This window comes from Trachemys scripta, chromosome 11 (assembly GCF_013100865.1).
Source record: "Trachemys scripta elegans isolate TJP31775 chromosome 11, CAS_Tse_1.0, whole genome shotgun sequence".
NCBI lineage: Eukaryota > Metazoa > Chordata > Testudines > Emydidae > Trachemys > Trachemys scripta.
Genome location: NC_048308.1, coordinates 55953528 through 55977777, shown reverse-complemented (window position 1 = coordinate 55977777; position 24250 = coordinate 55953528). Strand labels below are relative to the sequence as shown.

Genomic DNA, 24250 nt, shown 5'->3' with positions numbered 1-24250 from the left:
CAGACAGTGGCCTGGTGGCCAGACGCCAGCAGGAGGGCCGGTAGCAAAGTCTGGTGTATAGTCTGGGTACTGGTAGGTTTTGGGTGGAGCAAAGGATTCCACTTCTGACTCCAAGGAGGATTCTCTTTCCCTGAAGACCATGGCGGTACAGTACCCGCTTCCATCTCTGGGCAGTGCCAGGGAACCAGGGACCAACGGCAGCCAGTGCCCATGGCATCAAGACCATGGAGGACCTTGAGGGATCAGCAGGATGGGGAGGGACAGCAGGTCGTTTGCCACTTGAAAAGCCTCTGAGGTTGAAGGGGCCAACAGATGACTGACCCTATGGCTGCTCCCAGGAGTCGGTGGCTGGTCCCATACTCAACTCAGCACTCTAGGGGGAGTCAGCGGCACCATCAGAGACTCGGGGGAGGTCGAGTGGCCTAACGTGGGTCTCATTATGCTAGCTGTTCCCTGCTTGTCTCTCTTCTGCACCAGAGAATGCCCTCTCTTGGTGCATTGTTTCTTATGCCTCTTCCTCAGCACTGGGGATGGAGAGTGGTGCCGGGAGGAGCACAGTGCTGTGGGAGTGCTCTGCACGGATGTTGAGGTGCTGGTCGGAGGGCCACCTCCATTAGAATGGCTTTCAGCCGAATGTCCCTATCCCTTTCTCATGCAAGGGCTGAAGTCCCTGCAGATAAAGCACTTCTCTTTAATGTGAGACTCCCCTAGACACTTTAGACAGCAAGAGTGTGGGTTATGCTGCATGAGGCACACAGCTTGAAGCCCGGGATATGCCCAGCCCCTGGAGTGAAAAGTCCCACGACGACAGAGACAACTACTAACACTACTGTTCTTTGCTTTTATGAGTTTATATTAAAAAAAGAGAGGGATCAGTTGTAATCAAAGAGGTTAAATAAACCCCTTCACTGATGATAGTTTCTAAACAACAGATTAATAAATATAGGCAATTAAAATATTAATAGATTTAATAACATTTTCCCCAAGTCTAATTTACAGCTCTCAAGCACATTATCTTTAATGTGTATTCCAGGTAGAGTTTAGTGCTATCATTTCAAATAAGTATATCCTTAATCTTAAACATCACCAATTTTTTCTAAAGCTGTAGTGCATTGTTCTGAATGTATGATTTCATTTTGGAATCCAATTTTGACACCAAAAGTACAAAATGTAGATTGAAGTGTTTCTATTGTAGAGAAAATATTCTCCAATGAATTATTAGGACTGGATTATGTTGAAGAAATAGAGTCAGATTTCTCTAACCACTAATTAGAATCTATTAATTTAAGGGATTAAAGAGAAAAAATCATTTCTAAACCCAATGGTATCAGCCACAGCTGGAGTCATGGTATGAATGGTGATAAGGTGTAGATATATAGAATTTCTTTTTGACTCACTTTTGATAGGATAATGAGAAAATGGAGGGGAGAAAAAGAGAAAGATCCTTAAAGCCCAGAAAATTAGGTAGTAGGAGAATAATATCTCCTTGAAATTGTAGTACTTGTATATGATGTGCCTCATTGCAGAAGTTTATCAAAGACAAAAAGAAATACCTAGAAAAAGCAAAAAAAGTAACAAAAGAAAATTTATATTAAAAATGTGTGTAGCTCTAGGCAACAACTGGGTATAGTCTGCATAAAAAGTAGGTGGAATATAATTAAAATTTATTTTAATGCTTAATTACTCAAATTCTAACAGTATTTTGACCAGGTGTGATAATGGTTTCAAAATTATTTGAATGGCTTTTGCAGTTTACGATGAAATACAAATTTCTTAAATTAAATGAATTCTTTGTAAAGCAACCCATCTCAGAACTTTTTTATCCTGCCCCTTGTACTTACATCTTAATATTTGTCAAGTACCCAGGGCCGGTTCCAGCTTTTTTGCCGCCCCAAGTGGCGAAAAAAAAAGAAAAACCCGATTGAGCTGCCACCGAAGGGGACGAGAGGGAGTGAAGGACTCGCTGCTGAATTGCCGCCGAAGACTGAAGCGGAGTTGAGCTGCCGCTGAAGACTAAGTTGCTGAAGGATCCGCTGCCGAATTCCCGCTGCAGACTGGAAGTGCTGCCCCAATACCGGACTGAGTGCCGCCCCTTTCTATTGGCCGCCCCAGGCACCTGCTTCCTTCACTGGTGCCTGAAGCCAGCCCTACAAGTACCTTCTCTTGACTCCATTAAAAAAATCCAGTGAAGATATACCATTTCTCAAAAGGATTCAAACTATGAAGACCACATTTCACTTTGTTTTTTCTGTTAAGTAGTATTCTGTATTGTATTAGCTGACATCCTGAAGAATATTTTTAATACTATATTTAATTGGAAAACTATCTATGACTTCCTAGGAATTGTTAGGGAATCCCAGACATTCAAAATAAACTACAGGTTTATATTTCTTTTCATTTGATTATATATTTTTGCAGGAGAGGAGCTTTGAAAGAAGTGCAGCTCACCTGATTCAAGGCTTAATCTCTAGATAGTGTCAAAGGGCCCAAACCTTGGAGATGCTGTGCATCCTCAACTCCTGCTGCACTTATCTGGAGATGAGGCTGCACCGCATCCTGCAGAATATGGTCAGCATCTATGGGATCAGAGTCTAAGTGAGCACATTTGTGATCACAATGAAGGGGAGAAAAGTTTCTATTAGATTGTCAAGCCTGTCCATTTCATAATGGCCCAACCATTCGACACATAAAATTACATTTGGGGACTCTACTTTTGTCCTTTGCCTCTGACATGGAAAAAGTGCTTAGCCATGGAGGAAAGTGATATGGAACAAGTCACTCTGGCAAACTTTCACATGTATCAGGTAGTTCTGGAGAAAGCTACATAAAGCCCTCTTGTTACAGCTAGTGGTGAAAAGTTGATGGGAATGGGAGGAAAATAGCAGGGCTTAGAAAACTACCTTCTTCCCATACCAAGGGAAATATATAACATTTTAATTACAACCATATACATTAACAATGGGGGAAGTAAAAACAAATAATTTCACTTTCTGTAGTGACATGGTAATGACAATGTAGTTATGGTTAAGGAGAGAACTGAGAATTGGGTAAAGTTATTTTGGGTGCAGAGTGTGACATTGCACTCCATATGATTTTATGAAAATATGCTAATAAGTGTGAATATAATGTAACTGGAATATGCTTCATGCAAAAGGTCTCTTGTAAGGTAGTATTACAAAGCTTATAATGTACTGAGTGTGGCTATTCTATCTGTATAAATGTATCATTCTTGTATCTGAAACTAGAAATATGAAATATAACTCTAAGGTTCTATTGTAATTATGCAAAGTGTGGACCATTAGTGGTGGTTTGGAATCTTGATGGCTTACATCAACTAGGACAATTGGTTGTAAATGGCTTTGTTTACTTGCAAGCCTTCCTGTGAGTCAGGCCAGGAAAAATGAAGGCTTGGCGTCTTACAGGACGTGTGACCATGTCACCTGGTATTAGAATCCATCTTAAACCTGGTGCTTTTTTATTTAGAAGGAGGGGTGGGGACCCAGGGAGACAAAAGATTCCCACCTTCTGCCAAAGCTATATAAGGGGATGGAACAGAACAAAGGAGGCTGCAGTCATGAGAAATCCCCTACCTACCACCTGAGCTGGAACAAGGATGGTATCAGGGGAAAGGATTGGGCCCTGACTAGAAAGGAGTATAGTCTGTGAAAAAAGCTTACTGGAACATCTCTGAGGGTGAAATTTACCTGTATTCAGTTTCTTAAATGTATTAGGAGTAGAGTTCCATGTTTTGTTTTATTTTGCTTGGTAACTTACTTTGTTCTGTCTGTTATTACTTGGAACCATTTAAATCCTACCTTGTATACTTAATAAAATCACTTTTGCTTATTAATTAACCCAAAGTAAGCAATTTATACCTGTAAAAAGCAACAGAGAGTCCTGTGGCACCTTTAAGACTAACAGATGTATTGGAGCATAAGCTTTCATGGGTGAATACCCATTTCGTCAGACGCATGGGATCAAACATCTGTGCATATCTCTCTATCAGTGTTATAGAGGGCAGACAATTTATGAGTTTACCCTGTATAAGCTTTATACAGATTAAAATGGATTTATTTGGGGTTTGGATCCCATTGGGAGCTGGGTGTCTGGGTGCTAGAAACAGGAGCACTTGCTAAGCCGTTTTCAGGGTCTGTGTTGTAGCAGATTAGTGTGTCTGGCTCAACAAGACAGGGTTCTGGAGTCCCAAACTGGCAGGGAAAACCGGCTCAGAGGTAGTCTCAGCACACCAGGTGACAGTCCCAACGGGGTCTCTGTGATCAAACCCGTCACACAGAGTTCCAAGTATTAAACCTTCTTTTCTCAAGGATCACAAGAAGTAAGTTTACAATAATTATGAGGGGGAAAAATCCCTGTAAGGCCCTAGATTCTGCAATCAAATTTGTGTGTGCAGTCTCCTGCGCTGCTGCAGCGCCCCACTGAAGTCAATGAGGGTACACATGCATGGATCTGATTAGAGGGGAAGAGAATGGGGTTTTTAGCCTTGTGTATTGTAAAGCCCCAAGAATACTGTAAGTGCTGAATAACAGTATGATACATAGAGCTTCTTACAAAGTCTTCCAGCCTTGTCTAGCAACTTTCCCAAGCTTTGTACCCCACTCATCTGTTCACACATTTTTAAAAAATAATAATGAATAAATCAAAAAATTGGAGGACCAAGGACTTTTGCAATTCTGAACTGAGAGAGGAAACCAAGTGGAAAATCTTCAAGTGAAAGAGTATATTTTTTTAATATGCTTTCCACAACTCTTTCCGTCACAGAAAAAGGGAAATTCAATCTAAAACAATACAACACAATTCATTAAAATTTCATCAACATTCCAACAAATCCATAAAAGTCAGGGAATTCCATCACATTTTGTTTTGCTCTATGTTTTATGATAGGATTATAATTTTGTAATTAAAAAAAAGAATACATGGGACTGTTGCCACCAGATTTAGTCTGTGAGTCTGTTTCAGAATGAGAAAAAAATCTGCTTAGTATTGTGAAAACACCACAATGGATTTCCCCCAAAAATCTAGTGATTTGTTTTTATTCTTAGTAAAATTTCCAACTTTTTTTTAAATTTAAAGATGGTAAGCAGTCTTGAAACAGATTAAAGTTATTGAGAAAAAGTTCATAACACAAATGTAGGGTCTCTAATCCTACTTGCCTTACTCAGGGAGGTATTCTGCCTAAGAAGTGTAAGACCAGGACCTCAGTCACAAAAAACTCCACTTTGGAAGGTAAGCAGAACAAGTTTAGTTAACCTGAACAAGCTTAGTTAAACAAAAGAACAGTAAGGAAGATTTACCCAATTTTGAAAAATATGATATTATATATTTTAAAATTTGTATTATTCTTAAAGGCAGTTCTCTTCTTGCTTGTCTTCCTCAGATTAGTCTTGGTTTACTTTTGAAACTTCTTTTATTTTTAACTTTGAAGACTGGGGAATTCAGAAATTCCATATCTGTAAACTGATCCCCACGCCTCAATTTACTGCAGAAAAGAAAGAATTAAAATATTAATGCTATTTAAATAATGAGAGGTTATATCACAACTCTTAAAATGGTAAACAATAGTTAGGGCTTGGTGTACTGAAGTTGCTCAGAGGTTTTATGGAAAGCACACATTTCTGAAATTCCAGTATATTTAGAAATTACTTTAGAAGTTGATAACCCTCAAAACTTTACTACATGTGTATCTATATGGCACACATCACCTTCGCATCTGACCAATTTCCAAGTATTTAAATGTAGAAATAATATTTTTCTTTTTTGCTTCCCAGATTGTAGAAGAAATAGCTTGATTAATTTAGGAGGTTCTTTTTATTTAATTATGTTCATGTATAAGGGAGTGTGTGAACAACTTACTGGGGGAAGGCTAAGTTTTAAAAAGTGTTTTGCATTGCATTTGCAAAAGGGTGAGATGTCTGGTTTTTCTTTGGACTGGTTTATCTGTAGCCCTTCTATTCCATTGTTTAATTGGATGTCACTTTCTTTTTTAGAAAAACTGGAACAAGGCTGTATTGCCACTGTGAGGGCTCTTCTGCTGCAACAGAATGATTGACACACAGTATGTCTACAGTAGAAAGGTAAGTCGACCTATATTCGGTCATCTTACAGTAATTACTGCAGTGGTGCATATCCATACTACCCTCCTTAGGTCTGTGGTGCATGTCCTCACCAGGAGCACTTCCACCGACCTAAGAGGGTGGTGTGGTGGTGGGGGGGAGCTGAGAGCCTGGCCCTGAGCTCTGTAGGCAGCTCCCTGCCAGGAGCCTGGCTGCCCCACAGGCTCTGGTGAGCTGTCCCCCCTCCCCACCGCTCCATGGTCTCCACTGGGAGCAGGGGAAGCTACCCGGAGTTTCTCTTCCCCGTTCCCTACCAGGAGTGAGAGGAAGCCGCCCAGGGCTTCTCTTCCCCGTTCTCCAGAAGTCGGGAAGCCTTGTCAATTTCATGGCTCACCCAGGCATAAAATTGACAAGGCTGCCCGGCTCCTGGCAGGGAGCAGGTGGGAGCCCCTCAGACTTCTTGTCCGGGCTCCCAGCCGGGAGCTGGGTCCAAAGACATCCCAGCTTCTCGCCCCAGGTCCCAGCCCAGAGCCAGGTTTGAAGCTGCCTAGCTCTCCAGGGTAGTGGGGGCTTTCTTGTCTATTTCAAGGCTCCTGCTGTGAAATTGACAAAACAGCAGATGTAAGGAATACAGTGTCTACAGGGACACTGCATCATCCTAACTACACTGACATAAGTCTTACGCCTCTCATGGAGGTGGAGTTATTACGTTGGTGTAGTAGGGCACTTACATTGGTGGGAGAAGGCTGTAGTTTAGACAATGGCATAATTAGGTCGACATTAGCTGCCTTATATCGACCTAACTGTGTAGTGTATACCAGCCCATGGAGTCCTTTGAATGGGTATCAGAGAGAGAGTGCCCATTTAGTGCCCATCTATCCTATTTAGTAAATACACAGACACATTTTCATTGTTTTTATATATAAATTACATTTCAAAATAGCAGTGATGTTTTGGCTATCAATGCCGCAAGACTCAATGCACTATAGTTAAAACCACTGGGACTTCAGCCTTATTATCATCATCTAAGTCATGTTACAATCAACCCAAAGTGACCTGCTCTTAGGCAGCCTTAATCCTTACATAAAAGATGGATATTCTTTCAAAATGATCTTGGATAGTACAATAGAAAAAAATAGCTAATTAAAAGTGAACTAGCTGAGAGATCAGATTTCCAAAAGCAGCAAATTGGACATAGAAATTGGACACAGAAAGACCACTGGAGATGGTTAAAGGGTCAAACTAAACTCAAGACACTACTATATACTCTTGAAAAAAATCAAAGTTCAATAGGAATAAAAAAATCTACTCCTGACATACTTTAAAATGCTAGCTTTCTTAATGAATACTGAAAGTCCAAATGTTAGGTATCTACAACTATGTGTGTACACACCCCATTACTAACTGTTGGAAACATACTGCCTGATTCTCCACTGCATTACTCCAGTTTTATGTTGGCAAAACTACACTGACTTCAGTGAGTTATACTAGCATAAAAGTGAAGTAACACAGGAATGAATCAGGGTCATTTAACTCTTCAATTAAAATACTAACTTGGGAGTATAAACATAACCAATCTAGCTATTCAGTATAGCGTCCCAGATAATTTTAGATATGACATGCATGTCAAGAAATAAACCAGAGAGATATCTGATAGGGATATTTCAGTAACACTGATGCAATAACAATTTGCTGAAAGAAAAACAAATACCTTACTTATACTGACCTGCTTATTTTGGGTTCTTTGTAGCAAACCGAGGTTCGTCTCCGTCTAGCTGGTATTGAGTTTTTTTCTAAAATGTTCTGGAGTTTAGGCAAGGAAGTGTCGGAGTATAAACTGGTATTTGTCTGATCTTGCAGGGCCTTTCTACCTGTGAATACAGTTACGCTTCCATCTTTCATTTCAAGTAATTTCTGAATCACTGATTAAACCTTTTAAAAACACCTGAAAGCTAATATTTGTTAACTAAAGTTCTCTGGGTACAGTTCCTACTTTGGAATCACATGGACCTGATTCTCAGTGAATCCAAGTTCCACTCAGCACAGGACTGATGGATAGGGATAAAGAAATATTCTGGAGCCAGTTGAGGGCTAGCAAACTAGAAAAAGCTCAGGGCTGCTGTAAGTTGGACCTGGCTTCCTATGACCCCAAGAGGTTGTTGTAGCAGTCAGGAATTGCCAGAGTACCGCTGTGCTACACTCATGGCCTCAAATGCCTGGGGATGCACAGAATCACCTTGTGGAGACTTTTCTTATTGCCAAGGGAATTCCCTGGAAGCAGCACCTGCTAACTTTAATGCTCATATACGTCTACAGAGCTGCAGAAAGGGGCCACAGCGAAATGATGAATTGAGTCACATATCCTTAAACTGTGGAGAGATCTAGAGAGTTTGGAAAATTTCTCAGTTCCCTTCCTGCCATAAAGCATATAATAGGGAAACATAAGTACTGTATCAAAAAATTAGGCAGCTTTGGTAGGAAAATTATTTTTTAATTTGAGCTTCCCCATAGCCTTCTGATTTTACTAAGGACATTTCAGAATGCCATCCAATCTTTTCAACAGCCACTTTAATTTGGAATCAGAAGGTCAAACACTTTTGATAATTTGGGAGAAATACTGAAATGATTTACATTTCCTTATCCAAGTTTCAAAGATCTTCACCATACATCAGATTTCCTCTCAAAATCCCTAAAACGATTTAGCATATAGAGGAATCCAAGTTGAAATAATATGGAGATTCTCTAAACTCTTGGGAGAACTGAGAAACACACTAAACGCTTCTGTGCCTCCTACGTGGTTTCAGATTCAATGCATGTAGATAGGTACATCTTATATCACGGGTCGGCAACACTGGGCATGCAGCTCGCCAGGGTAAGCACCCTGGCGGGCTGGGCCAGTTTTATTTACCTGCTGACGTGGCAGGTTTGGCCGATCGCGGCCCCCACTGGCCGCAGTTCGCCATCCTGGGCCAATGGGGGCGGTGAGAAGCGGCGCGGGTGAGCGATGTGCTGGCTTCCTACTCATGTCTGGATGTAATTTATACTCATGTAGTTATACGGTCTACTCAGGAATTCAGTCATTATCAGTCCAACATAAACTGAGGTTGCTGACCTTCAGTGCATGGGGGAAGTCCATCTGTTTTCTAAGACTATTGAAAAAAGAAGTAGAAATAGGAAGTATTGATGTTATGTTTATTCCTGATTTATGAAGTCTAACTAGTTTAACAATGGTTAACATAATTTGTTTAAACTGTCAAGGCTGCAGAGACATTGATAAGGGGTGCATTTTTATTAAAAAAAAACCCCACCATGTATGAGTCAGAGCTGCTAGGTATGCCAGGTGCCCTTTGAAAACATCTATACAAGGTAGACCTCAACTATATAGGCACACTTATGCTCTGAGACCTTCAAGCTAAACATTGTAGCATGTTTAAATATTGGCACAGATGGTTCCTTTATATGACTCTTTATCTCCTGTAATGCAGAAGTACAACAGTTGAATGAGACTATATATTGTAAGCAATTTCAGTATTCCTTCCAGACTATTGAAAAGTTTGAACTTCTTTTCTGAATATTAGAAAAATATTAGAATATTAGAAAAATAGGCAGGCTGGCACTTCAAAGTATCCTTATAGACAGATATCAGAGAAGTTCTGAACAAGGTATTCTTTGCAAAGTTCTCAGAATTCATGTTGAAGTTAGAGTATTCTTAATGAAATTTCATACTGGTGGGAACTGTAAGAGCAGTAAATGGAAAATACTCTTGGCTCTATCGTCCATTTGCAAGAAGAGTCTAATAAACCTTTACATTGTTATTTGCCCCTTATACAGCAGTGAAACAGATGGCAGCTTGCCCTCCTGAACTGTTCCATTTTTAAATATTCCAGAGCAAATCTTTCAGCGTAATTCTATCACATTCATTGCAAAGATAGTAGAGGCACTATCAGGTTGATTGTCTGAGATTGTAAACAACTTAAAGTTGCTTGGGCTAAACATGATTCTGGGATATATTATAAACCAATAAGAATATTAGCTAGTGTAACCGAAGAAAACCCCCTCAGTGGTTCTCAGTCCTTCCAGTTCTACTCCTGCATTACTTATCTTTGATGGTGCTTAAGAGTGGCGATCTATACAGGCAATACTAAAAGAAGTTACCTTTCCTTTGTACAAGGCATTACACAATCACAGGGGTTCTCAGGACAAATTTTTTGGTGGTCTCAGAGTGCGGAAACCAACTCTTGCTGGTGGCAACTCTCACACTTTTTCCTAAAATACTTGATTAGCTTTAGAAAAACTAAATAAATATGCACATATATACATCCAAATCATTGTAATTTATGTATTGCTAGCTAGTAAGTCTGTTGTGAGAAGTGATATTAACAAACATATAAGTATCACTTTTCATAGCAGATTTACTCAGCCCTGGCAAGCCTGGGGACAAATTAAGGCCTGGATGGAGGGTTGGGAGAGGCAGTGGGGGCCAGGGCAGATGTGGGTGGGAGGCTGGAGCCTAAAACCCTGCGGCCAGAGCATGAAGCTCCACGGCTGGAGGATGGGGTCCATGGATAGAACCTGAAACCATGTGGCTGGAGCCTGTGGCCTGCCACTGCACAGCCAGAGCCCAGTTGAATCCCGAAGCCCCACGACCAGAGCCTGCTGCCCTGCCACCCCAGGGCTGAAGCCCAAAGCCTGAGCCCCACCACCCTTGGGAAGGTGGAGAACTCACTGGCTGCCTGCTCCTCCAGCATTGTGCCCCAGGTGTCTCCCAGAGGGGGGCAGGGCCCAATCCCTGCTGCTGGCCCCAGCATCCAGGAGCAACAGAGAGGGGGAGGGGGCTCTACTTTGCCCTCCCCCCCATCACAGCTCAGGAGGCTGTGACCGCAAGAAAAGCCCCTGGTGGCCGCATGTGGCCACAGTGGCTGCATTTGAGAAACGCTGAAGAAATTTCCTTATCTCTTTCTCTACTCAAATACTTACCACTGCCTGTTCCTGAGAGTTTTTGGCAAGACACTTTAAAATCTGTCTCCATCTTCTTTGCTCTGTTAGCGCACAATACTTTCTCATAGTTAGATTTTTCAAAGATTTCAGAGTTCTTCAGTACAGGGAAGTTTTCTGAAATTTTATGGTAATCAACAGCAGAGAGCTCCACATGTGGGAGACCCTCCTGCAAAAAGTTGCATGAATTAAACAGCATATCCTTAGAACAGGTCACAGGTGAGAATTTTAAAAGGCATGGTTCTTCAATCATAATGTTCGTTAATACTGATTTATTGATCAACTTGTTCATGAAGGGATCTCTCCCTGTTCTGACCTTTTGGTCATCTAAAATATTCTGTTCCACCTGGTCAATTTGCCTGATGTCACATTCTTCTAGCCTGGTCTCAGAAATAAGCCTCTCATTGTTTTTAATCTGATCATCTGGAGAAATGACAATACAAGTCTTTTTATTTGCCTTTGATATACGGTCTACCCCTTTCTTTAACATATTAACATTATATTCATCCACCTTCTTCAAGGAAGATCTAGCCCACTGTTTGTTTACAGTTACACTGCTCTTAATATCTAAAATTCCCTGAATTTGCTGAGTATTTGTAATTTTGTTTCCATGAACAATATCAGTGTGCAATATGTTCTCGTTTTTTAACTCTTGCCTTACAGAAAGTGTGCACTGTGTAAAATCATCTGGCTGTATATTAGTTTTCAGGCTAGCTTTTGCCAATACATTCTTTGAACTGCCCAGCGAAACCTTATTACTCTTTCGTTCTATTTTTTTTATATCTACACAGTGACTAGAAGTCTGTGGTTCTCTCCTGTCACTGTAATTATCTTTTTTGTGACATTCACTCTTCTGGTGTTGTTTTGTCTTGCAATCAGGTTTGCATGCCTTTGCTCCAGGCTGTTTTGAACTACTGGCTGAATGCTCCTCAATTTCTTCTCTACAGTCATTTGTTTTGCTCATTGTAGAAGGGATTTGGAAAGTCTTGCCATTTCTTTTTGGTTTGATATGTTTCTTATTTACATCCACTAAGTCCTGCTGTAAAGACAATACGCCGGAGATGTGGTTTTCTATACATGGCACACTTTTAGTACAATAATCTTTTGATGGGGCCTTGCTATTAGATGAGCTAGAATCTGGGTTTTGGAACTTGTCTATATTTTCTAATCTTTCTGAGAGAATTTGTTTGTTTATTTTCTGTTGTAAATCAGTTTTTTGTTGTTTACTTGGGCTTGCTAAATTAACTAGATACGTCCTTCTGGTAGCTTTATTGTTGTATTGGGAATACTGTACATCATGTTCATCAGTCCTTTGTAGTGTCAGCTCTCCCAAAGCATTCCTTTTAGCCATCTGTTCTGCCTCCAACCGAAACTTTGGAGTGTCTGATTCACTAGTGTTTGAATCTATAATCTTTTCAGTATTTTTGTGCCTTTTTTCACTATGAAAATCTGAACTGCCTTTAGGATTGCTTTTAATTTTCTCTTTATCTTTTTTTCCAGTGTTTGAATACCTCACTTTTCTCAAATTTGCTGAAATTTTATCAGTTTTGGCATTACTATTCCTTTTATTTTTGGCTTTTGATGTAATTGTGAGTATCTTACCCACATCACTGGCAGTCAGTTCCATTTCAGTATCATAAACAGTTTCCTCGGGCTTTAGCTGGTTACCAAAATGGACCTCATTTGAATTTGTCTTAAATTCATTGCTAGGGTGAAGTGGTGAATCAGGATGAGACAACACATTTGGTTTTGCTTGCACACTCATTTCATTGGTGGTGTTGCCCTCGTCAATGCTCCAATCTGACACATTATTTGGGGTCACTTTTTTATTAAAATCCGCTATACCTGCATCAGTGTTTGATCTACAAGATGTTGCATGTTTTTTCCTTTCAGTCACATTTCCACAGAGTGGTAATGGACTATCATGTGGTTTTGTAAACTCTTCAGACTGTCCCACAGATGGCACATTATCCAGATCAGACATGAGGGCACTATTGGAGCTTAGTAATGTACATGGCTGATTTTCTGCAACCAAAGCAAGTGAATGTTAGTGACTTAACAAAAGTAAAATAGTATCCAAAATGTGCATTTCACACTTACTTATAGCTATCAGACTAGCATGGATTACTGAAGTTTGCACCAGAAATATGTAGATGCCCATTTTAGGTGAAGTGTTGTACTATACTTTATACATAGTATACTGTACCGTATATAGTATACCTCTCCCCCCCAGAGTCTATCAACAGCCTTCCACAGTGTCAATCAGGAGGTGCTACTAACTTTTGAATTCTAATGGAACAACGATGCTGCTTTAGTGTGACTTTATTTTTTTTCTCTTGGAGATATCACAATGGATAGTTATGGGCAACTGCTCTGTCCCTCCAAGGGTTCTCAAGTTAGGGTTACCACAGAGTTCCATATCATTACCACTTCTATTCAACGGTATAGCGCAGTGGTTCTCAACCTATTTACCATTGTAGGCTGCATATGCAGCTCTCTATGTGTTATGTGGGCTGCATCCATACAATATATATACTACCTATATGGCCCAAAGGATATCACATGGGCCGCATCTGTGTGCTGATTGGGTTGAGAACCACTAGTATAGATCTTAAAATATCAGTATGGACAGCTGATCTTCATCCATTACCAGAAGATCACTGACCAATACATAAAATGTGCCAAAACCAGGCGTGTTCCCAGAATTACAAGGGTCAAGAAAATTCGAGGCTCAGGGTGCAATGATTTTGGCATACAAATAACATCCAGCTTTATATCTCCCCCTTTCTCACTCATTCAGCCCAGATAATAGCATTGAACACCACAGATAACATCTGGTTGAGATTGAAGAATAGATGGTCTAAAAAACCTCAATGCAGAGATGACTGAAGTGATAATAGTATGTTGAGGAAAGAGAGCTGGAGGATATGACAGAAGTCCTTCGGGCTTCTGTTCTACAATTGTTTGCCCAAGTTTGCAACTGAAAAGTGCAGTTTGAGCCCTAGTTGCACAACAGCAATGACCTGGAATACATGTTTATATCTACATCTGGTGAAGAGGATGCAACCTTTACTGTCAGAAGTAGATGAGTTTACTTACCTGTAACTGGAGGCTCTTCAAAATATGTGGTCCCTATATGTATTCCACAGTGTGGTTACACATGCACCATATGCCCCTGGAGTCGGAGAATTTGAAAGTAGAGTCTGTTGGTCCATGCATGCACCCTGGTTTGCCTTGTGCCTCCAACCAAGGCAATAAAGGGCAGGGCAGACCGACCGCCTCTTCACTTCCTTCTCCACCATGAATCAGACAAGATCCAAAGCAAAGGGGAAAGGGTGCGGGTAACAATAGCAGTTGCCATGGCCCTAGAGGAAGACAGGTCGTATTGACTGAAGATTGGAGGCCAATTCAGGCTATTAACTTTTCTTCCTCTATCACAGCTTGGAAATGAGTATGATCCTGCTGTGGGAGGCTGTTGGTGAATTCCTCTTAGCATAGTTCAGGAAATCATATTTAGCCAATAGCTCTTGATAACTGGCTATCCTGAACTGAAGACTGGAGGATGAGAAAACCTTCCTCCCCAGCAGATCTAAGTGTTTACCCTCCTTATCTGTGGGAGCAGATCTGGGGAGTTGTTGCCTGGACCTTTCAAAAGCAGCCTGAACCAACAATGAGTTGGAAGCTTGGTGAGAGAATAAGAATTCTGAACTCTTAGCCAGCACATAACGTCTCTCTGCCCCTTGGGAGGGTAGACATGCCAGTGGCATGGGTGTGCCACACTGTCCTAGCCAGCTCTAGTATGGGATCATTAATCAGGAGGGCTATTCTTGTAAGTCCACAGGTGTGGAGGATGTCCTAGAGTTTGTGTTGGGAGTCCTCGGTCTCCTCTATGCAATCTGAAGTCCTCCGGTGACTCTGCACAGCAGATCTTGGAACTGCCTGAAGTCATCTGGAGGGAAGAGGGATGTTGATGGTTGTCCGGCCTTTCTGGTAGAACTGCCAGAACCGGAGTGCAGCGTTCCTCCTTCATCATCAGATCTGGGGTTAAATTGATGGTTACCTCAGAGGGGAGGCAGGTAGCGACTCCCTGGAGGATTGGATAGATTCTGAAAGAGGGTACTGGTGCAAGGGTCCCCAATATGGCCAGTAAGAGGGGTCAACAGGTGGCCATGGAGATCCCCATGGTATGGGGTACCAGTGACTCCTAGTCAGATTAGGCGGTGGTTAGTCCCAGGGCGAATGGGGCTCCTGGGAAATGGATAAGGGTGGTACAGGAGGAGTGGTTCCTTCAATGGTTCTGAAGCTCCTGAGGAGGAAAAGGCTGATTTGGGTTCCAGTGAAGGTACCATCAGTGCTGTTGGAGAGATGTAAGCATAGGCACCAACTCCGTGGGTGCTCCGGAACTGGAGCACCCATGGGGAAAAATTAGCGGGTAAAATTAGCAGGGATGGGAAGAGGCAGTGCAGAGGTGGGGTCGGGGGGTGGGGGGGTCAAGCACCCAGCTGGCAGAGGGGAAGTCGGCGTCTATGGATGTAAGTTGTGTATTGGGTGGTGGTGGGGGGGGGGGAAAGAGGGCAATAGGCTTTGTCCTGCAGGAAGGTCTCTTGGAGGAGATATAAGATCCCTGGAAATGGAGGCTCCCGAAGGAGGGGGGATTCTGGAGCTGGGAGAGCAAAAATATTCTGTGGTGCAGCCATGGATCCAGATCTCTGAGGTTTAAGGGGGACTCTTTCTGTCAGGGCCATTGGTGCTGGCGATGATGATGGTATCCGGTGATGGTCGGTCTTCACTGGTGTCAGAGGGTCCTGGCTTTTGTGAGGAGGAAGGGACACTGATTCTAATGGACCCCAGTCCAGAGCTGGTGGAGCCCAATGTTTCTGGGCTTTCTTGTTGTGCCTATAGGACTTAGGATGTACTAAGTCCTCAAGAGCCAACCTGCTGCATTTGCTTGCAGGCATGCCTGATTTCTTTGAAGTGGACTTACAGGAAGTCCCATGCTTCTGGGAGTGCTTCCTGACTAGCCCCACCGTGGGGTCTGTGAGAGTAGATTCTCCAGCACTGGAGATTCTACGCCTTAGAAACATTTGGAAACTGAAGCTGGTGCAGAATGGATTACCGCTCTATTTAAGTAGTATTTCTTGTCAAGAAGACATGATAACAATGATCTGAGATCTGCACTGGGTTTTGCGGGGAGTTTAAGGTGCTGGTTCAGATCTATAAAGCCCTAGATATCCTGGGATTTTGCTAATTAAAACCATCTACCTCTTTTTGTGATATTACCATAGCTGCAGGCAGTGAAAGTGCTCAAGATGATGTCACCTTAGAATAGAAGAGGTGAATAGCCTGGCATTTTCTGTGAGGCCCCTTGGCTCTGCAATATGCTTTCCCATGGACTGAAATAGCCCAAATGTGTTAATTTTAAAGTTTTAGAGGCCATCTATTTGCTAAGGCTTTTGAGGAAGGCTGAAGGCATGGGAACAATTTGGTATGGGGGGGTTGGATTTGAATAGAATACTTTTTTCCCTTTGAAGTACCATATGATTATATTAATTTTGGGCTTTATTATGCTCTTGGGTAGTTATTTGTGTAAGAATTGCTCTTTAAATAATTGTTGATTCACCCGTAGCTGTGGATGGGCATCCTTGTTTGCAATTAAATGAAAGAAAATATTAAGGCTTATGAAGTCCCCAGAAGTCTCCACTGATATGAAATGGTGGCTTTTATTTATCATGTACATGTACTGTATCTCACCATAATTAATTTTATATACTAAACAGTAATTTCTAAAAACAATTTGATTACAAAAAATTAATACACCATACCTCTGAAAAATATATTTGAGTCAAAGATTGTTTCCATTTTGTCTATTTCATTTGACTTTTGCTTATTTTTCTCAGACTCTAACAACAATTCAACACTGATCTGAGCTGGGCAAATTTCATTTGATACTACAGAGGTGAGGTTACAAAGATCTTCTGATTTTTCACACAATGAAGGGCTGCCTTGCTGTTTTGCTTTATGTACTGCAATTAATGGAACCTTCATTGGCATTCCTACAGATCTGAAAAGAGGAAGTTTTACTATGAAGGAGAAATATAATGTATAATGTATCACATTCATACTATATGAAAGTAAGCAGAAAACAAGAACTCAGGTGGAGAGTGTTTTTGCTTTGGTTATCTCTTAGGGGATTTTTTTTTTCTGATGCACTTTCTCTTTTGCATGCTAGAGAGAAATGACAACATTTATGTAGACAACAGTTTTGCCTATTTGTATATTTTGCTAATAATTTGATGTCTCAAACAATCATTTTCCAAACTAGACACAAAAGCTTTCCTGATTACCTTTTTAAAAAAAATCCCTCTTCTTTATTTTAGAACAACATGCAGCAACTAGATCTATAAAAGCCGCTGACAGATTTTAGCAGAATTTCACATTTGCATGCTCACCCAGTTTGTGAAACAGACCCATATTACCTAACTGAATGATATGAAGTCTTGGACTGATGATCAACACAGCTGCTTTGACCACTTGGCACTGTAAGAGGATTCTGAATATGCTATTAAAATTAAGAAAAAAAGGGAAGTAGCCATTAGAAACTGCTCAAAGATCTGGAGTATTATACACAGTCCCAAGGTAAATGAATCATTAGGCAGAGAACAGGTGAGGTGATGAAAAGTGGATTTTTTTTTTTTTTTTATAATGGAGATATCCCATCTCCTAGAGCTGGAAGGGACCTTGAAAGGTCATCAAGTCCAGCCCCCTGCCTTCACTAGCAGGACTAAGTACTGATTTTTGCCCCAGATCCCCAAGTGGCCCCCTCAAGGATTGAACTCACAACCCTGGGTTTAGCAGGCCAATGCTCAAACCACTGAGCTATCCCTCCCCCCCATGATATATTGCAGTTTATCATATAGCTATTACGACTGCATATGTGATATGCATATATATATTTATACAGCCTAGAGAACATTCCTTCAAAATAATACAATGATTTCAAGGAAAAAATTGTTTTATGCCCAAACCTTTTTTTATATTTACAGATTACTTTATTCCCAAAGCACATACACATACATAAATTATTTCACACATTGCTGAAATGCAGAAGCTATATAAGAGTGCACAGCATTTGTGTTCAATAGTTTAGAACAGGAAGTGAAAAAATATTGTGTTGAAACTACATAGGTATATAGGAAAGCAAAATGTATTACCTAAATTGGAATTCTGCCACGATACCAGGACTCATACCTCATTTTTCAGGCAGAGGTCTCATCTAAAAGATGAGAACCCCCCATAGCACAGTTCCCTCTAACACCATAGGAAGTTAGAATAGTACTAGCTCTCTGAGAAAGACTGCCACCTGTTAATTTACCAACAGCACTTTTGCACAATGTGGCTTCATCAGGATAAGTAGCTAAGTAACTTTAGAACTAGTTTCTCAAAATACAAATGGTGAAATCTTGGCTTCCTTGAAATCAATTACAAAACTCCCACTGACTTCACTGGGGCCAGGATTTCATCCCAAATACCTAAACACTTGGGGTAAAATTTTCAAAAGTGCCTACATGACTTAGAAGCCTACATTCCATTGAAGATCAATGAGTCTTAGGTGCTTTTGAAAATTGTACCCTTGGTCAAAAATTAAATAGTATAGATTATAAGACTAAGCAGCAGACACAATAGCCTTACCCCCTTTTATTTACAACGTTGTAAATATTCAAACAAAAGACACTTACCTCAGAAAAACTGCTCATTTCAATTGCTGTTAAAAGGTTGCTATTCATAAATGCTTCTATTTCTATGAGAGTTTTATTCTGTATATAAAAATATAAATGAGGACTTAAAGATGGAATTCTCTTTTAAAAAGTTAAGCCCTTATCCAAGAAGAAATCATAAATAACAGTAAAAATATTTTGTAACCTGTTCATGATCAAGGCAAAGGAAGAAGCAATTTCTACATTTGATTAATTTGTTTACTGAAAACTATAAAAGTAAAACTGGGATTAAAATGTCCACACAGAGGTGTGTTGTTGAGTTTTGGATCAGTCAGAAGCATGAGGTGATCCTATTAAGGAAAAAATGAATTCTGAACAAGAATGCTATTGAGAGACAATATACAGCCCCACCTTTTTCCATCTTGTTGGCAACTGTGTATTTTAAATAATTACTGTAGATAAAATATTTTTAAATGCTCTAGTTAAAAAAATTAAACTAATTTCCTCTTAAGTTTCCATTAAAATGTGATATTTGTTTTTAGTTGCTCAGAAGGTTTAAATATTATGGTAATTACAGCATACCAAACAGTTTAATTTTTGACGAAGTACGACATTATGAAAATGCAACTCCTCTACTTCTTTTTGTAGAAAGATCTTCTCATTCTTCAGCTTCCGAGTATTTTCCTTTTCCAGAGTTAAAGCCAGAGCCAATGCTTTATTATTATGTTTTAATGATATCTTAAAAATAGAAGAGTTGTCTGTAGAAAGAAACAAAATAATCATAAATTTTCTACTTTTTGCTCACCCCTCACTTTCTTCCAGCCAATCTGCCTCTGTCTCAGCTACAGTCTATGACATTACTCATAGTTCTGATGGTGCCGTAGCAATGCTTACAGTTGGCCTAACACACATTACAAACCTTTGTTTGCAGTTGCTTTATCACTTTGAAACCTATCCAGTCAGGTTCAAGTTAAAAGTTTATGGTCTCTGCCTCAAGCTGAACTCTTTTTTTTTTTTTTTTTTTTTTGGTAAAGTCTGAGCAAAAACTGTGTAGCTGTTTCCAAGAACAAGGTTAATAATGGGTAGTTTTGCCAATGTTAAAATATATTTCTGGATTTGTTTTTTAAACAACTCTAGTGTCTCAAAGGTTTTGAGTAGGAACTTAAACTTTAAAAGGAGGTGAAATTCCTTAGGTCTTAGAGGTGCTTTCCACTGTCAGTTTGAAAAAAAAATCAGCATTTGCACAGGCACGGTAGAACCAATTGGACACTTGCTCTTCATTGTCTTAATGTTCTAATCCACTGTGTACGATCCAAAGTGCTGCTGAGTTTTCTGCTTTATACACACAGAACTAGAGACAAGACACAGGCAAAACTGATTCTATTCCTGTATCAAAATACTTTTGGTCTAACAATAGTTGTTCTGGGCTGGGAGCAAGAAGATCTTGAGTTCTAGTTGCACTTCTTCAGGTGCCTATGGTACTAATTCTGTGACCTTCAAAATCATTATTGAGCAAGGCCTCACACTTCTGCCTTCAGAGACAGATAAGTATTTATGATTTTCCCACATTTTACAGCAGAGATATTTGAAGATCTGAGAGGTTGCATGATCAATTCTAGCAGTGATGGGAATAGAACCCAAGTTTCTAACACAACAAACCTGTCTCATTCACATATCTCATTACATTGTCTCTCATAAAGAACATGCGAAAACTATGTGTTTAGCTATGAAGTCTGTAAAACAAAGCTATTCTTGACTCATTCAGTGCACAGGACAGATACTGCTCAGAGAATGATGCAGTTGTTTAAGAGTTTTGATTATCCTCATCATTCAGTATATGGCCCAATGACTTATTTACACCCCATCATATTTTGCAGATGAGGGAAAGTGAGGCACACAGAAGTTAATGCCAACATTATTTTTAAAATCCACTAATTTTGGTGCCCAATATGAGATAACTACATCTTGACTGTAGACATATTGAACAACCACAACTACCACTGAGGCACCTGAAATTAGTGTGCACTTTTAAAAGGTTTGGCCTAGCTGAATTGCCAGAGGTCAAGGACAGAAAATCTAACGAAGAACCAGGTAAAGAATACAATAATTGTCATTCCAAGTAACATGTTTTAGCCACAAGACCATTTTTCAACTCTCAACTTTAATATTATATTAATAATAATCCTCTTTATTTAGGCAATTTAGCAAACATTAAGCACATCCGTCACCCCATCTACTTCAATGGTGCACACAGTATATGGATTAAATTACTGTAACAGTTTACTTTAAAGTAATTACACTCACTTATTATTTTAGTTTTGATTTTAGATGCAAGAGAGGCATTCAGTTTTGCAGCTTTTAAAGCTCTGTCCTTCTTCTCTTTTGTGTGCCCTCTAATAGAACCCAGGGAGAAAATGGAGGATGTTTCAGCAGTTGCTTGGTTCGCCATTGTCAAAAAGGCCCTGTTTATCACAAAGTAAAAAAGTACAAAAGGATACAATATAAAGATTGCTTGCAGTGTTGTTATAGCCATGTTGGTCCCAGATATCAGAGAGACAAGGTATGTGAGGCGATATCTTTTATTGGATCAACTTCTGTTAGTGATAGAGACAAGCTTTTGAGCTCTGAATTCAAAATAGTACGTCCACACCTTGAATACTGCGTGCAGTTCTGGTCGCTCCCCCTCCCACCCCAAAAAAGATATATTAGAATGGGAAAAAGTACAGAGAAGGGCAACAAAAATGATTAGGGGTATGGAAGAGATTAAAAAGACTGGGACTGTTCATCTTAGAAAAGAAATGACTAAGGAGGGATACGATAGAGGTCTATCAATCACAAATGGTGTGGAAAAAGTGAAGGGACATGTTATTTACCCCTTCATATAACACAAGAACCAGTGGTCATCTAGTGAAATTATAGGCAGCAGTTTAAAACAAACATAAGCAAGTACTTTTTCACACAACACACAATCAAACTGTGGAACTCATTGTTAGGGGATGCTGTGAAAACCAAAAGTATAACTAGGTTCAAAAATGAATTAGATACATTCATGGCAGATAGGTTCATCAATGGCTATTAGCCAAGACAGTCAGGGATGCAACCCCATGCTCTGAGTGTCCCTAAGTCTCTCACTATCCAAAAGAAGCTGGGATTGGACAACACGGAATTTATCATTCAATAAGTGCCCTGTTATGTTCATTCTCTCTGAAGCATCTAGCACCAGTCACTGTTGGAAGACAGGATACTTAGCTAGATGGATCACTGGTCAGACCCAGTACAGTCATTCTTATATTCTGTTCTTATCCACACTGTAAAGGCACATTTATACTCGCGCTTTTAAAAATAAAAAGTAACAGGTCTCTATTTAGGGTTACTTATCCCTCTTAACCCTAGAGATATCTCAGTTTTCAGAGATCTCTGAGCTCTTAGCCCTGGTCTACACTACAAGGTTAGGTCAAATTTAGCCGCATTAGGTCGATTTTATAAGCAATGTGGCCACACAACCAACCCCATTCCATCGATCTAAAGGACTCTTAAAATCGACTGCTGTACTCCTCCCCGGCGAGGGGAGTAGTGCTAAAATTAACCTTCTTGGGTTGAATTTGGGGTAGTGCAGATGCAGCATTGTACAATTTGATGGTATTAGCCTCCGGAAGCTACCCCAGAATGCTCCAATGTGACCACTCTGGACAGTACTTTCAACTCCGATGCACTAGCCAGGTACACAGGAAAAGCCTCAGGAACTTTTGAATTTCATTTCCTGTTTGGTCAGCGTGGCGAGCTCCGCAGCACAGGTGACCATGCAGTCCCAGAATCGCAAATGAGCTCCAGCATGGAACGAACAGGAGACACTGGATCTGATTGCTATATGGGGAGAAGAATCTGTGCAGGCAGAACTCCAATCAAAAAGAAGAAATGCTAATATATATGCCAAAATCGCAGAGGGCATGGTGGAGAGAGGCTACACCAGGGACACACAGCAGTGCTGTGTGAAAGTTAAAGACCTCAGGCGAGCCTACTACAAGACAAAGGAGGCAAACGGTCGCTCTGGGTCAGAGCCCCATACATGCCGCTTCTATGATCAGCTGCATGCCATTCTGGGGGGGGGGGGAACCATACCAGTACCCCACCACTGTCCATGGACACCTGCAAAGGGGGAGTCTCACGGAACATGGAGGAGGATTTTGTGGATGAATAAGAGGAGGAGGAGAATGTGCAGCAGGCAAGCGGAGAATCCGTTCTCCCCGGCAGCCAGGACTTTTTCATCACCCTGAAGCCAATACCCTCCCAAGGCAGGTGCCCTGACCCTGAAGGCAGAGAAGGCACCTTTGGTGAGTGCACATTTGTAACTACACTGCAGGGGTTAAAAGCAATTGTGTTTAATGTTTGATTTGCCCTGAAGAATTGGGATGCATTTACGGTCAGTTCAGCTACTGGAAAAGCCTATTAACATGTCTGGGGATGGAGCGGGAATCCTCCAGGGACATCTCCATGAAGCTCTCCTGGAGGTACTCTGAAAGCCTTTGCAGAAGGTTTCTGGGGAAGGCTGCCTTATTTCGTCCTCCACAGTAGGACACTTTACCATGCCAAGCCAGTAGCAAGTAGTCTGGAATCACTGCAGCACAAAGCATGGCAGCGAATGGTCCTGGGTTTTGGTCGCATTCATGCAACATTTGGTCTTTATCTTTCTGTGTCAGCCTCAGGAGAGTGATATCATTCATGGTCACCTGGTTGAAATAGGGGAATTTTTGTAAGGGAACAGTAAAAAGACCCCGTTCATGCTGGGCTGTTTGCACTTGGCTAAAAGGGATCATCCCGAAAAATAGCCACGCGGTGGGGGGAAGGGTGTGCTGCACATCCAACCCAAAACTGCAGCCCCCTCCTTTTAAATGGCAAACCCAACCGACATTGCTTGCTATAGGAAAGGAGGGGGCTGCAATTTGAAACCATTCCCACATGTTATGAAGGCAGAAGAAGCCAACCCTGCATACCCTTTGGCTTACCATGGCTGCCTGGAAACCTAATTCTGTTGCCCAGTCGTGTGTGATGTGTCACCATACAGGCAGGCACTCAATATAAAAGGCAAAATGCGACTTTGTACCTAAAGCACACGTGCTGCCTGCTATGAATTGCTTGATTCACTGTGAAAGTCTCCCTTTTGTTCTCAAAATGTATCTTCTTAAATGTTATTCTCCCTTTTTATCCCCCCTGCAGATGCAAATGTTTCTATGCTCCCTGTATCATCTCCATCCCTGAGGTTATCGCAGATTAGAAGGCAAAAAAACCACACTCGCAATGACATGTTTTCAGAGCTCATGCAGTCCTCCCACACTGATAGGGCACAGCTGAATGCATGGAGGCATTCGGTGGCAGAGGCCAGGAAAGCATTCAGTGAGCGTGATCAGAACACACAGTAGGAGATGCTGGGGGAGCAAACGGACATGATCAGGCATCTGGTGGAGCTGCAGG

At 40.9% G+C, this 24250-nt stretch overlaps 1 protein-coding gene across 1 annotated transcript in view; it reads right to left on the bottom strand.

Moving 5' to 3' along the window:
• Positions 1-4778: 4778 nt before the first annotated feature.
• SGO2 (shugoshin 2) overlaps positions 4779-24250 on the bottom strand; it is a 39444-nt gene continuing 19972 nt past the window's right edge. The window contains exons 5-12 of the mRNA XM_034785659.1: positions 21086-21243; positions 19364-19539; positions 18803-18880; positions 17543-17625; positions 16889-17127; positions 11049-13091; positions 7798-7942; positions 4779-5497 (exon numbers count right to left, since the gene is read on the bottom strand). Coding sequence (XP_034641550.1) covers positions 5392-5497; positions 7798-7942; positions 11049-13091; positions 16889-17127; positions 17543-17625; positions 18803-18880; positions 19364-19539; positions 21086-21243 — 3028 coding nt within the window. The 3' untranslated portion in view covers positions 4779-5391. The remainder of the gene's footprint in view (positions 5498-7797; positions 7943-11048; positions 13092-16888; positions 17128-17542; positions 17626-18802; positions 18881-19363; positions 19540-21085; positions 21244-24250) is intronic.